Source organism: Oryctolagus cuniculus, chromosome 16, assembly GCF_051225735.1.
Source record: "Oryctolagus cuniculus isolate XC-2025 breed Fujian yellow rabbit chromosome 16, ASM5122573v1, whole genome shotgun sequence".
Lineage (NCBI taxonomy): Eukaryota > Metazoa > Chordata > Mammalia > Lagomorpha > Leporidae > Oryctolagus > Oryctolagus cuniculus.
This window is the reverse complement of record NC_142882.1, coordinates 80,068,621-80,085,053: the sequence shown is the minus strand read 5'-3', so window position 1 is coordinate 80,085,053 and position 16,433 is coordinate 80,068,621. Positions and strand designations below refer to the sequence as shown.

Here is a 16,433-nt window from a genome sequence, read left to right as displayed (position 1 = left end):
GCTGCGCGTTTGTGAGCTGGCCCTCGGTCACACTAGGACACCCGAGGGGCAGGCCTGGCTGTCCTTCAAGCTCCCGCGTGGGCCGCCGCGGCGGGGCCGGGACGCGCGTCTGCGTCCTCGGCTTGCTGCCGGAGCCTCGCCGGGACATCCTCGCGAGCCGCCCGCAGGGTGCCGATCTGTTAGGTGAGGGCGGGGAGCGCGCTTCCAGGTGCTTCCACCCAGCCTTAGTTCCTTGCCTGATTGCAGGTCGGCCGCCGGGACGGAGGGGCAGGTGAGGTGAAGGCACGGTGGACATGAACTTGAACACGTGCAGGACCCAGCTTGTCGCTGTGCAGCCAGTCCGACCCCCCCCCCCCCCCCCCCCCGCACCACCGCGGGCTACTGAGCAGGCACAGCGGGGCTTCCAAACCACGCACGCAGGCGCAGGCGAGCACCGGAACCAAGGATGAAGAAGGTAACGGCTGAGCCAGTTTGAAAGGCATCCGAAGGAGTTGAGTTTTGGAAGCACTGGGTGCCTCTGGGGAGTCACTTGTAGGGCAGGGAGAGGGGGAGAAAGTTCTTTAGAAGCTGGGGTTAGGCCGGCGCCGTGGCTCAATAGGCTAATCCTCCACCTTGCGGCGCCGGCACACCGGGTTCTAGTCCCGGTCGGGGCGCCGGATTCTGTCCCGGTTGCCCCTCTTCCAGGCCAGCTCTCTGCTATGGCCAGGGAGTGCAGTGGAGGATGGCCCAGGTGCTTGGGCCCTGCACCCCATGGGAGACCAGGAGAAGCACCTGGCTCCTGGCTCCTGCCATCGGATCAGCGCGGTGCGCCGGCTGCAGCGGCGGCCATTGGAGGGTGAACCAACGGCAAAGGAAGACCTTTCTCTCTCTGTCTCTCTCTCACTGTCCACTCTGCCTGTCAAAAAAAAAAAAAAAAAAAAAAAAAAAAAAAAGAAGCTGGGGTTAGTCCCAGCCTGCTTTAGCCAGTATACACCAGGAAAACAAGTAGTATTTGTAGAACGTGGGGATTCAGTTGAAGGACCAGCTGTGAGCTCTTAGAAAGGAGGAAATCGGAAAAAGGATCTTATTAATACCAACATCTAATATTTAACAACACTGAGTAAACCAGTAGGAGTTGTACTGTGTAATATTCTAAATGCCACTTGAACCTGATGAGAAATAGAAGGATGGACAATGACCTCCGTCCACGCTACAAGGCGAGGTTAACGTGTTCTCCAGAGCGCTCTCTCGTGGGAACCTGCCGGGGCTTACGGTCCCAGCCTCCTCGCCAAGGCTCGGCTCCACTTGCAGGGCTTGTGCTGTCTTTGGAGCCAGCCTCCTTGACAACGGAATGCCTGGCCCACAGCCTGCTTCCCCCAGGACTCTTTGCCACAGATTCCGACCGCTCACATTGTTTTAGTGCACAGATCCCTGGGACAGCTCCCCTTCCAGCCCCCAAGTTGAAATTTAAGGGTGAAACTGAATGCAACTTGCTTTCTAAGAATTTATGAATGTTCTGCATTCGTAGCCCTTTTGTATGCTAATCTGCCTAATGAATGTGTTGTCCCGCTAACAGAACCTGGTAATTAGCTGGAAATACAATTTGTTTGTGTCCCAGAAGTCTAATTTTTTTGGTCTTTGAATAGAAGGCATTTAACGCTGTTGCCCATGTCTTTTGCCTAGCATGGGGTGGAGATGGATAAAACTTCTCTATCATGGGCTGGCAGTTTCCATCACCTTTGGTTTTTGTAGTCCCCCCACCCCCCAAACCTGGCTTTACTCTTTCTTTTAAAGAATCTAAACACTGTGGCATAGTAGATGAAGCATCTGGCGCCAGCATCCCATGTGGGCACCAGTTCAAGTCCTGGCTGCTCCACTTCCTATCCAGCTCCCTGCTGATGGCCTGGGAAAGCAATAAAAGATGGCCCAAGTCCTTGGGCCCCTGCACTGGTGTGGGAGACCCGGAAGAACTCCTGACTCCTGGCTTCAGAACAGCACAGCTCCAGCTATTGTGGTCATCTGGGGAGTGAACCAGTGGATGGAAAACCTTTCTCTCTGTCTCTGTCTCCCTCTCTCTGTAACTCTGTCAAATAAATAAAGAAATCTTAAAGGGGGGGAGGGGAAGAGAGAGAGGGAGAGAGAAAGAGAAGAGAGAAAGAGAAAGAAAGAAAGAAAGAGAGAGAGAGAGAGAGAATGAGAAAGAAAGAAAATGAAATGAAACAGTGTTTAGGGGGCTGGTGCTGTGGCATAGCAGGTAAAGCCCTCCTGCCTGCAGTGCCAGCATCCCATATGGGCATAGGTCCCGATTGCTTGCTTGCTTTCTTTCTTTCTTTCTTTCTTTCTTTCTTTCAAGATTTATTTATTTACTTGAAAGTCAGAGTTAGAGAGAGAAGGAGAGGCAGAGAGAGAGAGGTCTTCCATCCGCTGCTTCACTCCCCAATTGGCCACAACGGCCAGAGCTGCACCGAACTGAAGCCAGGAGCCAGGAGATTCTTCTGGGTCTCCCATACAGTTGCAGGGGCCCAAGGACTTGGGCCATCTTCTACTGCTTTCCCAGGCCACAGCAGAGAGCTGGATTGGAAGTGGAGCAGCTGGTGTTGCATTCACTCATAAGCTAAAATAGAGTATTAAAAAAACCAGTGACAGTCAGACATGCATTTTATTGAAAATGAGAAGCAAATGAGAGACACATGAGAGACAAGGTAACCAATCGGGATCAGCCACCTATCGGGACCAACACTCCTTACCAGAGTGTGGCCCCGAACAGCAGGTTACACAGCTTTTTATAGTATTCTGTCCACTAGGGCTCACAATTTCAAACCGGGCCCCTAGTATGCAGTGAACAATAAAGAGGAAAACCAGAATATGGTTGTAAGAAACAGTTAATAATAACAAACCCAATAACAGATCCAAGATTTGGTTGTTAAGATAACAGTGAAGGACACATTTTGGTCAACCTAGTTCCTGGGAATTTGGGTCCACATAGTTTCACAAGTCACACCCTTGGCCGCTAGCAAGCAAAGCTGATATGTACAGAAGCAAGAGACCTCCAATTAGCTTTTAGCCACACTCACTCCATTTTGATTCTGATTCTACACTGGGATTTGAACCAGCACCCATATGGGATGCCGGCACTGTAGGTGGTGGCCCTACCTGCTACACCACAGCACCGCTCCCTCACCCCATTGCTCTATTTCTGATCCACTTGGGACAGCAGTGGAAGATGGCGCAAGTGCTTGGGCTCCTGAACCCACGCAGACCAGGAAGAAGCTCCTGGTCCCTGGCTTCTGCTGTTGTGGCCATTTGTGAAGTGAAACAGTGGGTGAAAGATCTTATTCTGTGTCTCTTTATGTAACTCTGCCTTTCAAATAAATAAATAAAAATAAATATTGTAGGCCAGCGCCGCGGCTCAATAGGCTAATCCTCTGCCTGCGGTGCCGGCACCCTGGGTTCTAGTCCCGGTCAGGGCGCCAGATTCTGTCCCAGTTGCTTTTCTTCCAGTCCAGCTCTCTGCTGTGGCCCAGGAGTGCAGTGGAGGATGGCCCAGGTGCTTGGGCCCTGCACCCCATGGGAGACCAGGAAAAGCACCTGGCTCCTGGCTTTGGATCAGCGCGGTGCGCCAGCCACAGCAGCCATTGGGGGGTGAACCAACGGAAAAGGAAGACCTTCCTCTCTGTCTGTCTCTCCCATTGTCTACTCTGCATGTCAAAAAAATAAATATTGTAAAAGGTCAGGGCTGAGCCAGGACAAAACCAGGAGTTTCTTCTGGGTCTCCCTTGTGGGAGAAAGTGCCCAAGAACTTGGGCCATCTTCTGCTTTCCCAGGTGCGTTAGCAGGAAGTTGGATTGGAAGTGGAGGAGCCGAGACTCAAACCAGTGCCTATATGGGAAGCCGGCACTGCAGTGGGCTTTACGTGCTACACCACAGTGCCGGCCCCTAAACTTCCAATTTCATAATCAGTCATTGAACACCTCTTATCTCAGCCATTTAAAAATATACATAGATGAATATGCTGACACTAAAATATGCTGGTCTATCTTCCCTAGTAACATCAAATATTCTTTTAATGTTTACTTTTTGACATATAAAATTTATTGGCTACACCATATGCAAAATGGAGCCAAGCTATTTCTTTTCCACACCAACATCCATTGTCCTAATAGGATGCTTTGTGGACTCCCCTACCTTTGCGCATTTCTCAAATGTGGGTTTGCATCTCTGCTCTCTCCCTGGTGTGTTCAGTCTGTTCCTGTATTCCACTGCCATCTCCTGCAGTCTTGTGAACTTCAGCCCCGGGAACTGGAGCGTCTGTTGCACATCTCCATCAGCATTCCCCTGGGCACCAGGAACTCAATTTATTTCTTCAAAACTTCCTCTCCTACCCGCTACTGTAGGCAGTATATGGCACCATTTTCCCAGCTGCTCAGGACAGCGAGGGGAATTGTTCGTACTCTCCCCTTTCCATTATTCCCCCATCTAAAAGGTCTCTCCCATGGCCATTACCTTAGGTTAGGCCCAGGTTGCCTTACACCTTGTTACTCAGAATCCCCACTTGGAGCCCTCCTATAGATGCACTGGCCCAGGGTGGTCTTTCAGTATGCAAATCTGAGTTAGTCAGTGGCTCCCCATTAGCAGGGAACACTCTTCATAGTTTGGTTTTAAATCCTCTGTAGCTACCTCTCCTTTACCAAACTAATGTCTGAATTCAGAAACCAGATTGTTAGATTTTGGATTCAACTCTCCTACTTACTAGTTTTTGACATTACACGTTACGTAGTCTTTCATATGTATTGCGTAGGAGCTTTTCGGTTTGAGAAATCCCATACATTTTTTGTTTTCTGTGCTTTTTACATTTATTTAAAAAGAGTTACAGAGAGAGGGAGAGGGAGAGGGAGAGAGAGAGAGAGAGAGAGAGAGAATATGTCTTCCATCTACTGGTTCACTCTGCAGATGGCTGCAATGCAGGCCAGGGCTGGGCCAGTCTGAAGCCAGGAGCTTCTTCTGTCACCACTGCAGGCGGTGGCTTCAATGTGGGAGACCTAGAAGAAACTCCTGGCTCCTGACTTCAATTCAACACAGCTCCAGCCATTGTGGCCATTTGGGGAGTGAACCAGTGGATGGAAGACCTCTGTCTCTGCCTCTGCCTCTCTGTAACTGCCTTTCAAATAAATAAATAAATCTTTAAAAAGAAAACATCCATGTTGAGCTAGTTTTTATTTATCATGAAAGACGGGGGTCTAGTTACATTCTCCTGGATGTGGATATCCACTTTTCCCAGTATGTTATTCATAAGTGGTCCATTCTCCAATGTTCCTAGAAATGTGTTCAAAAAAATCGGTTGAGAATACATGGGTTTATTTCTGGGCTCTGCATTCATGGAACTTCTGTCTTCTGATACTTTCTCCTTGCTTGTTAGAACTCCCTCAATTTGAAGAGTTTAACATCTGGTTATGATACATTCTAGGAATACCTTTATCTCTCCGTATCTATAGTGTGGTCTTGCAGGGTATAACATTCTTGGTTGACGCTGTCTTTCCGTTAGTACTTACTGAGCACTCCCTTCTGGCAGGCAAGGTTTCTGCTGAAGAGTGTGCAGTCAGGCAAATTGGGACAGCCTTGTGTTAGGTTTCTTTCTCTAGTGGCTTTGAGAATCCTCTTTATCTTTAGTCATGGAGAGTCAACTTGATTATATCTTGGGGCAGACTTGATTGAACTGATTGTTATTGGTGATCTATAATTTTCCTGTATATGGTTAGTTTTATTTTTCTCTGGGTTTCAAATGTTTTCAGTTATCTCCTTGAATATGCTTTATACCCCTTTGGTCGTCTCAAATCTCTCTTAATCCGCAATAACTTAGATAGCTGCTCTTTCCTCATTAAACCTTGTTCCCTTAAGGCAAGGGCTTTTTCTAATCACTGGATCACTGGCATGTAAAAGGTACTCCAATTTACATGAAGAATAATGAAAAGGAAAAAAAAAAAAAAAAACAGTATCGACGGCACCGTGGCTCACTAGGCTAATCCTCTGCCTGCGGCACTGGCACCCAGGGTTCTAGTCCCGGTTGCTTCTCTTCCAGTCCAGCTCTCTGCTGTGGCCTGGGAGGGCAGTGGAGGATGGTCCCAGTCCTTGGGCCCTGCACCCGCATGGAAGACAGGGAGAAGCACTTGGCTCCTGGCTGCAGATCAGCGCAGCGCAATCCGAAAGGAAGATCTTTCTCTCTGTCTCTCTCTCTCACTAACTCTGACTGTCAAAAACAAACAAACAAAAAAACAAAAACAAAACAAAACACACACACACAAGAAAAACCCAGTATCTTATCTTAAAAGGTTTTTGAGTTTCCCCATTATTCTTTCATTTCTAATTTGTTAGGTCTTATAAATAATGATGATTATTTTTTCTCAATTCTAATTTTGAAAAATGACTTTGTCACTTTTTTTTTAAATGTCACTTTTAACAGTTTATAATATTACACTATTCTAATAGTCCCCTCTTCCCTTCCTAATGGTGCAGCAATACTATTCAACTTCAGGAATGTACACTGTATTCTGCAGAACAAGTTGTTTGACGTGGTACCACTTGCACTCTCACTCCTGCTTTTGAAAGGAAAAACATTCAGCTATCTCCTAGATAAATTTCATTATTAACAACAACTCTAACTCCTAGCTATACTTCAAAAGCACCCAGGATACCCAAAAAATAGAAACCAGAAAAGTATTCAATTTCATCTTGGGACTGTAGAGCCAGAGAAAGGAAACATCAAGTTGGAGCATAGGATAGAGTAGAAGTGCTTAGACATTACTCTGAATAGGTAGGTGAGTTACAGAGTATTAAGGACCCTATGTTCAACTCTAAAGAATTTTGAATTTTAATTCTACATGTAAAGGGGAACCATGTAAGATTTTCCTAGGGAATTGGAAAGGGTTAACTTGACATCAGGGTGTAGAGCCTGAGGTAGGGGTAGGAGCTACAGTCATAAGCTGCAGGATGATGTTTCCATCAGTAATGGGCAGATTTGTACATGGTGGTGGTTGCATAAGATTATATCATGTTGGGCCACCGGCATGGCGAAGTAGGTTAACCCTCCACCTGCGGTGCTAGCATCCCATATGGGCACCAGTTCTAGTCCCGGCTGCTCCTCTTCCAATCCAGCTCTCTGCTATGGCCTGGGAAAGAAGTAGAAGATGGTCCAAGTCCTTGGACCCCCACACCCACATGGGAGAACTGGAAGAAGCTCCTGGCTTCGGATCAGCGCAGCTCTGGCCGTTTTGGTCATTTGGGGAGTGAACCAACAGAAGGAAGACCTTTCTCTCTGTCTCTGCCTCTCACTGTCTGTAACTCTACCTCTCAAATAAATAAAATCTTAAAAAAAAATTATGTTGGCTGGCACTGTGGCTCACTAGGCTAATCCTCCGCCTGCGCGCCGGCACACCGTGTTCTAGTCCTGCTTGCTTCTCTTCAAGGCCAGCTCTCTGCTGTGGCCCAGGAAGGCAGTGGAGGATGGCCCAAGTGCTTGGACCCTGTACCCGCATGGGAGACCAGGAGGAAGCACCTGGCTCCTGGCTTCGGCCATTTGGGGTGTGAAGCAACGGAGGGAAGACCTTTCTCTTTCTCCCTAACTCTGCCTGTCAAAAAAAAAAAAAAAAAAAAATTATGTCATGTAGTAATGTTGTAGCCAGATCAGTTTACATAAGTATACTCTATGATGTCTGAACAAGTATGAAATCACTTAATGATGCATTTCTAAATTAAAAAAAAAATTTTTTTTTAATTTATTTGACAGGCAGAGTTACAGACAGTGAGAGAGAGACAGAGAGAAAGGTCTTCCCTCTGTTGGTTCACTCCCCAAATGGCCACCACGGTCAGCACTGCACTGATCTGAAGCCAGGAGCCAGGCGCTTCCTCCTGGTCTCCCATGTGGGTGCAGGGGCCCAAGCACTTGGGCTATCCTCCACTGCCCTCCTGGGCCACAGCAGAGAGCTGGACTGGAAGAGGAGCAACTGGGAATAGAACCCGGCGCCCATATGGGATGCCAGCGCCACAAGTGGAGGATTAACCAAGTGAGCCACGGCACCGGCCCCCAATGATGCATTTCTGAGAATGTATCCCTGTCATTAAGCGATGCGTGACTGTACTATAAGCCAAGGAATGAATGAGGGCTTCAGTGTCGCTGCAGGGAATGAGGAAAGAGACTAGGAAAAGATTCATAAGACTTTGATAGGACTTGATCAATGGAATGTATAGCATGAGAAAAGAATGAAGTTGAAGACCATATCAAGATTTCTAGGCTAAGCAACTGAACGTAACTTCATTATGCCATTAATCAAATAGGAAATATGAGTGCAAAGACAGAATGGAAAAAAGAGGAAACAAATTCTTCTTCTAGCTATGATAAAACCTAAATTCTCTGTAGGCCATTTGGATGGAGCAAAAATAACACAACTTGGAAATTAAGATCTAGAGTTCTAGGGGCCAGTGCTGTGGCATAGTAGGCTAAGCCTCTGCCTGCGGTGCTGAGATACCACACAGGCACCAGTTTGCTGCTCCTCTTCTGATCCAGCTCTCTGCTACAGCCTGGGGAAGCAGTGGAAGATGGCCCAAATGCTTGGGTCCCCACACCTGCTTTGGGGATCTGGAAGAAGTTTCTGGCTCCTGGCTTTGGATCAGCCCAGCCCCAGCCCTTGTGGCCATTTGGGGAGTGAACCAGTGGATGGAAGACTTTTCTGTCTCTCCCTCTCTATAACTCTACCTCTCAAATTAAAAAAAGAAAAGAAAAAAGATCTACAGTTCTAGAAGAGAGGTTGAGGCTGAAATTTTAGGTTTGCGAATCAACAGGTTATTTGGTAACAACAGAAGCCATCGGGGTTTTTTGTGTTTGTTTGTTTAAGATTTTATTTATTTGAGAGGTGGAGTTACAGAGAGAGGGAGAGACAGAGAGAACAGTCTTCCATTCACTGGTTCACTCCCAAAAAGGCCACAATGGCTGGGTCTGGGCCGTTCTGAAGCCAGAAGCCAGGAAATTCTTCTGGGTCTCCCATGCGGGTACAGAAGCCCAACTACTTGGGCCATCTTCTACTGCTTTCCCAGGCCATAGCAGAGAGCTGCATTGGAAGAAAGCAGCTGGGACACAATCTGGTGCCCATATGGGAGACTGGCACCACAGGTGGAAGCTTAGCCTACTATGCCACAGCACTGGTCCCTGAGCAGGATATATTTTATGTAGAATCAATAATGCCTAGCACAGAATTGAAGATAAATCAATTTTTTTTAAGATTTATTTATTTGAAGGCAGAGTTACAGAGAGAGAGAAAGAGAGAGAGAGAATGAGAATGTCTTCCATCCGTTGGTTCACTCCCCAAATGGCCACAAAGGCTGGAGCTGTGCCAATCTGAAGCCAGGAGCCAGGAGCTTCTTCCAGTCTCCCATGTGGGTGCAGGGGCCCAAGGACTTGGGCCATCCTCCACTGCCTTCCCAGGCCATAGCAGAGAGCTGGGTGGGAAGTGGAGTAGCCGGGACTAGAACCAGTGCCCATATGAGATGCCGGCGCCACAGGCAGAGGATTAATCTACTGCGCTATCACGCCAGCCCCAGCCATACAATCTTAATTTTAATAAGGCTTAGACATAATATTAAAAATAGAATAAAACAAATAATGTGAAGAGATGATTATAAAAATTATCTTCATTCTGTATGACAATTTTATTTATTTATAAGATTTATTTATTTGTTTGAAAGAGTAACACAGAGGCAGAGAAAGAGATCTTCCATCTGCTGGTTCACTCCTCAAATGGCCTCAACAGCTGGAGCTGGGCTGATCTGAAGCTAGACCCATGTGAGTGCAGGAGCCCAAGGACTTGGACCATCCTCCTCTGCTTTCCCAGGTGCATCAGCAAGGTACTGGATCAGAAGTAGAGCAGCTGGGACTTGAACCAGCGCCCAAATGGGATGCCAGCACGGCAGGTGGCGGCTTTATCCGCTACACCACAGCACCAGCTCCCATAGGGCAACTTTAAATATGACTACTTTATCTCTGAACTCATTTAAAACACATTAGTCTATTAGTTTGAAAAACTGTAGATTCTAGCTTATTAGGTAGCACATTGGTCAAGTTGGCTCTTTCCCTGTGATCTCAGCACTCTGCTACATGAAACAGTGAGATTTGATGATCTACTTCCTACAATGTAAAGGCAATATAAATAACCATTAAGTCAACTCAAAAATACAGTATACATTAATAAAAAAAATTCAACTACTAATATCCAAAGACTGTCACTTAAAATGTGTCTATATATGTTTGTGTGCTAGTCAGTTTTGTGTAATTTCTCAGCTTTAATAATCTAAGTTCCTTATTGGGTCTAGAATTATTCTAAAAGAAAAAAACAAAACAAAAACCAAACTTATGACCCAAGGTGTTTAAGAATTATACTTTGAGAAACACTACCTTATACCAGCTATACATTTTAAGAGTTTAAAAACACATGAAGAAATGTATATAGGTTGCAGAAAATAATTTAAATAACAATGTTATATGATCTAAGTAGAAAATACATTTTCTTTATTCAAATCATGTTGACTTTCATTATATTTTGAAATAATTCACAAAGCTATACCAAAGCTACATTTTAATTTCATTAACATTCCACTCCAAATTCTTTACCATTTTATCAAAAATAATTTTTATATACCTATTTCGTCTAATATTATACAGACCATCAATCTACAATTTTTACGTGTTTCTCTCAAAAATTAGAACAGCTTATAAGGCTATTATATAAAACTAATTGGTATATTACACACCAAACATAAGTACAGATTCTGTACAACATAACAGTATACATATATATTACAAGAGACTAAACACCTTGTTCAAAGTAATACTTTAAGAAATCTTTCATGGAAAAAAGTCTGTATTACAACATGTGGTTACTTGAGTACCAGCTGCTTTCCTTTCATGAGTTTCTTTCACTGGGCATTAACTGTCCATTTAGCTTCATTAACAATTTTACCACAAGACCAGCCTACAAAATAAAATACATGTCACCAAGAAAGATCAAACATGTAAGAATAGTTAAAGGACATACGGGAAGTTCCCTCCCTACCTATTTGCAAAGGAACTTTCTTATCGGGAGGCAACTTGCTAAGAAATACAGAGGGAGAATTACCCAAGATTTCCGAAGGGATTTAAGAGGTGACCCACTGGACAGACTAGTGGCTCATACGGGACACAGGTTCAGAGAGGGAAGGACTACCTCATACCCTGATAGAAGGGACAGGGTCTACTGAGTGGAATTATCAAGAATGGGACAAGAAATGATTTGTCGTAAAACTGAAATGAATTATACAGGCCCACTTCTGGCTCCCCTTGCTTAGGAAAGGCCTGCCTTGATATTAAACATTTTAATTTAATATTAAAGATTTTCATCGAGGCTAAATGGATTATGCTATTTGGTAAAAAAGTAAAATTACTGATATAATCGCTCATTATTAGAAGCCCAAAATAACTGGTAGAGACTTACCTGCTTTGTGTGCACTATAAAGCTCATTTTGTTTTCCATGCTATGGATCTGGAAACAAGTATCAGCATCTCCCAACTGCCACATAAAACAGCCATACTTAAGACTGATGAGTAAAGCCTGCAACGTAATTGGAAATCATTGTATTGAGATAGATATTAAAAATAACATCTTTCCATCTATATACTTAGGTCTAAACATAATGTTTCGGTTTTGAATGCTATAATAAAGACTATTCAAAGTGCCTACACTAACCTCACACAACTTGCATCACATATGGTAGATTCTGGGAAGACTGGCTTGTGCAATGCTATTCTTTGCGTCAGATTAACAAAAAAATTTTTATTAATTAATTAATTTAAAAATAAGAGTTACATGTGGGGGGGCAGGGGAGAGAGAGAGGAAGAGAGAAGAAAAGGGAGAGGGAGAGCAAGAGAGGGAGAGAGAGAAAGAATATCTTCTATCTGCTGGTTGTCTCCCCAGATTGCAGCAATGGCCAGGGCTGGGTCAAGCCAAAACCAGGAGCCAGGAGCTTCTTCCAAGTCTCTTATGTGGGTACAGGGGCTCAAGAACCTGGGCCATCTTCCACTGCTTTCCCAGGCTATTAACAGGGAACTGTATCAGAAGAGGAGCAGCCAGGACTTGAACTGGTGTCCATATGGGATGCCAGCACTGTTAAGCAGAGACTTCAGCAGCTATGCCACTACGCCAGCCATGGCAAAACTTTTTAAAGATGCCCATTCTACCAGTGATTTTAAGGACAATTACGTGTACTACAAACTTTTATTTTCTGCGGGTTAAAAAATGATCTCTTTAAATTACTCAGTTTTTTTTTTTTTTTTTTTTTTTTTTGAATAGTCAGATAGTACATTCGGGTCTGAGATTCATGCATTAGGAATAGGTGGACAGGCAATTTCGTCTCCCTGAAAATAAGTACACTGATATACTTATTGTGAAAATAAGCATGATTTAAAAAAATCAGTATTGTACCTCTCATAAATTCAACAAAACCATTAAAAAACCAATATCCAACTAATCTGTCTCCACATTTTCCTAACAATGTTTTTTTAAGGAAGCTTAGATATATTTTTGATTATTTTCTAATAATTCTTTTAGCAGTAGCTTGCGTTTTCTTTGTGTACACATATACAAAGAAACTGTGGTGTCATTCTTTAAAAGGTCCATGTTGGGCTGGCCCTGTGGGGTAACAGGTTAGGCCACTTCCAACACCAGCATCCCATATGGGTACCAATTTGAGTCCTGGCTACTCCACTTTCAATCCAGTTCCCTGCTAATGCACTTGGGAAAGCAGTAGAAGATGGCCCAAGTGCTTGGGTCCCTGCACCCTCATAGGAGACCTAGATGAAGCTCCTGGCTCCTGACTTCAACCTGGCCCAGCCCTGGCCTTTGTGGCCATTGGAGGACTGAAGCAGTAGATGGAAGATCTGTCTCTGTGTCTCCCTCCCTCACTCTGTGACTCTGCCTTTGAAATAACTAAACTAAATCTTTAAAAGTAAATAAATAAATAAATAAAAATAAAAGACATTTAGAAATACTAGCTTTCTATGAATAGCTACTCTTGTTAACTGATTGAAAATAACCTAAGGATACAAAAAAAGACAATAGTTTAGTGCAGTTCTGGTAAATGAAACACAATTAAATGAAATTAATTTATGAGGGTACATTATACATAATAAAAACCTAATTAACATCTAAAAACTAGCCATCTGCATTCATACTATAAAATATAACTTTATACATGGATATCTAGCATATAGCTATAGCTAGCAATAGTCAATCAACGTGCAGACTAAAAAACTGAGTTAAGATATAATCCCTAACACTGTCTATCTTTTGGATTAATCACGTGAATTTTATTTCATCAAAGGCAGAAAATAGTCCATTAATACAGCGTCAAAGCAGTTTAGTTACACAGAACAAAATACATCCGTGGTACTCTTCACTTATAAGGAGGCCAGGTTTCTAACAAAAGTACCGAGTCCATAAGGTAACAATAAAAGTTTTGTGTTGAAGGACAATGTGCAGTGGGAAGGCATTCCTGAGAAACCCCAAATAATGAAAATAAGCGAGTGGAGCTCAAGAGTCAAGGGCCGCAGGTGGCTGACGTGGTCAGTCCGCTTGGAAGGAAAAAGCAGCGCCCAGAAGGACACGGGCCCTCCAGCAGGCAAGGTGCTCAGTGAGGAAGTCAAAAACCACGCGAGAAACAGCTGCAAAGGACACGGACAGAGAGAGCAGGGAGGGGCCAACCGCAGCAGTCAGCAGCAGCACACTGGCGACCAGCAGACAGGAGAGCCAGGAATGTTAACAACTGGTCAGGGGGATGATATGCTGACAACTGGTTGTTTAAACACCCACTAATGACATGTCAACAAACGCTTTCGTTACAGACGGACACTGTGGTCAACATAAGTTGCCATCAGCAAAAGATAATCTATGGTCTGTGTGGCAGTGCCACTTTACTGACTCACAGCCATGCAACAGTGAGCCCCGGCAGTACATTTTCCCATTCAACAGTGCTTACATTTCCCTAAGTAGAACAGCCAGATGGTGAGCGTGTGCAAGTGGCTGAGCTGTATTTTCTGATGGGTAACTTTTATTATTTAAAGAGAAAGAAGATAGAGAAGGTAGCAGTAACTGTCTTCACAATGTGGCTATATTCTATAGTTTTTCCTGAGAATTAATTTCTGAGGTAAGGTATCCTATGCAGAGTTTCAAAGGCAAATGAAGGTGTTTTTGCAGATGAAGGTGTTGATTTTAGCAAAGCTTGTCAAACTGAACCCTAGGCAGACTTTGGTCAAGCTAAGATGACTGGGGACAACCGGCTGTGTCCACCTTTGATGACTGGAAAATATAATCATCTTATAGCTTTCAAAGGTGCCCCCAGTTTATCAGTAACTTACAGACCATAAGGTAATAATTAGATGGACAAAACACATCTTTAGCCTTTGGCCCAATCATCTTTTTATAGACCCAAGGACAGCATTTCTATTTCTATTTCTAGAAATTGAATTATCTTATCCTGAAAAAGCAGACTGTCCAATAACATTGCTATCTGTCATCCTTCTGCCTGCTACTGCTAATCTCACTTATTTAACTCCTGGACCAGAATATTTTTCATAAACGAAGTAATATAGTGCTGAATCATCATTTGAATACTGTAAAAACTTTTAATTATTCCCCCAACTCAGAATGCGATCAAGTCAAACATAAAATATAGCTTAGAGAAATGACACAGTATCACATCCATAGCAATACTATTCAGTTCTATAAAGAAAAATTTGTCGATGCTGGCATAAAATATTCCAAAATAGCAGAGGAAATATTTCTTGAAATGGGCGAGGAGGCTTTTTATTATTATAATTTGATAAGGCAGAGTTTAAGAAGGGGGGGGCTGCCGCTGTGGTGCAGTAGGTTAATACTCTGCCTGCGGCACTGGCATCCCACATGGACACCAGTTTGAGTGCCGGCTGCCCCACTTCCAATCCAGCTCTCTGCTATGGCCTGGAAAGCAGTGGAAGATGGCCCAAGTGCTTGGGCCCCTGCACCCACATGGGAGACTCGGAAGAAGCTCTTGAATCCTGGCTTTGGAATGATCTAGCTCCATTTGGGGAGTGAACCAGCAGATGAAGACCTTTCTCTCTGTCTCTCCTTCTCACTGTCTGAAAATCTTTTTTAAAAAAAGAAAGAAAGAGGGAGAGAGACAGAGATCTTCTATCCACTGGTTCACTGGCTCCAATGGCTAGGGCTGGGCAGGCCAAAGCCAGGAACCTGGAACTCTGAGTTTCCCACATGGGTAGCAGGGACCCAAGTATACCAACCATCTTGTGCTGCCTTCCCAGGCTCATTAGCAGGGAGCAGGATTGGAAGTGGAGCAGCCAGGACTTGAACTGGCATCCATATGGGATGCTGGTGTCACAGGCAGAGGCTTAACCTGCTATACCATAATACTGGACCCTTCCTTCATTTCGTTTAAGAAATATTTGACAACAGAAGTAGAAAGCAGCCGTAATAATAAGCAGGAAGTTACTCTGCATGAAAAATAGTTTTTTTTTAAATATTTATTTGAAAGGCAGAGTTACAGAGAGGCAGTGGCAGAGACAAAGAGAGAGGTCTTTTATCTGCTGGTTCATTCCCCAGATGGCCACAATGGCTGCAGCTGCACTGATCTGAAGCCAGGAGCCAGTCTTCTGGTCTCCCACATGGGTGCAGGAGCCTAAGCACTTGGGCCATCCTCTGCTGCTTTCCCAGGCCATAGCAGAGAGCTGGATTGGAAGTAGAGCAGCCGGGACTTGAACCGGTGCTGGCACTTAGGCAACGACTTTACCCATTATGCCACAATGCCAGCCCTGAACAAAATCGTTTTAATAGATATTGATATAAGCAGGGGCCGGCATTGTGGTGCAGTGACGTAAGTCCCTGCCTGCAATGCTGGCATTCTATATGAGCGCTGGTCCCATCCAGCTCCCTGCTAATGCTCCTGGAAAAGCAGCAGAGGATGGCCCAGGTACTTTGGCTCCTGTAACCCAAGTGAGAGGCCGGGATGGAATTCCAGGCTCCTGGTTTCAGCCTGGCACAGCCCTGGCTGTGGGGCCATTTAGGGAATGAAGCAGCAGATGGAAGATTTCCCTCTCTCTTCTCTCTTCCTCTCTGTAACTCTGCCTTTTAAATAAATAAATTTTTAGCTAAAAAAAATTGAAGAAAATGATAAGCAGATGATCCAAAAGCAAGCTATGTAAGTTACTTCACGAAATCAAGGTACAGGTCAATTACTGAAACCAGACCCCTATTCCACCCTATGTCCCCAGATTAATCTTTAGCTTCATCCACAGGCATATCTAAAGGCACAGCAAAGTAACTGATTGGCATACTTTAAAAAGTTATATAATTACATAATTTCCTCATTAAAAATGAGGGAAACAAGAG

General features: G+C 44.4%; 1 protein-coding gene and 1 long non-coding RNA gene across 3 annotated transcripts in view; one reads left to right on the top strand and one right to left on the bottom strand.

Moving 5' to 3' along the window:
* On the top strand, positions 1–10,240 carry LOC138845905 (uncharacterized). The gene is made up of 2 exons (XR_011383222.2): positions 1–454; positions 9,712–10,240. It is a non-coding gene; the product is annotated as an uncharacterized LOC138845905 (long non-coding RNA).
* Positions 10,241–10,503: 263 nt separating this feature from the next.
* Positions 10,504–16,433, bottom strand: part of KRIT1 (KRIT1 ankyrin repeat containing) — a 39,756-nt gene continuing 33,826 nt past the window's right edge. For both annotated transcript variants that reach the window (XM_008261745.5, XM_002713810.6), the window contains exons 16-17: positions 11,493–11,609; positions 10,504–10,994 (exon numbers count right to left, since the gene is read on the bottom strand). In XM_008261745.5, the coding sequence (XP_008259967.1) occupies positions 10,926–10,994; positions 11,493–11,609 (186 nt within the window). In that variant the 3' untranslated portion in view covers positions 10,504–10,925. The remainder of the gene's footprint in view (positions 10,995–11,492; positions 11,610–16,433) is intronic.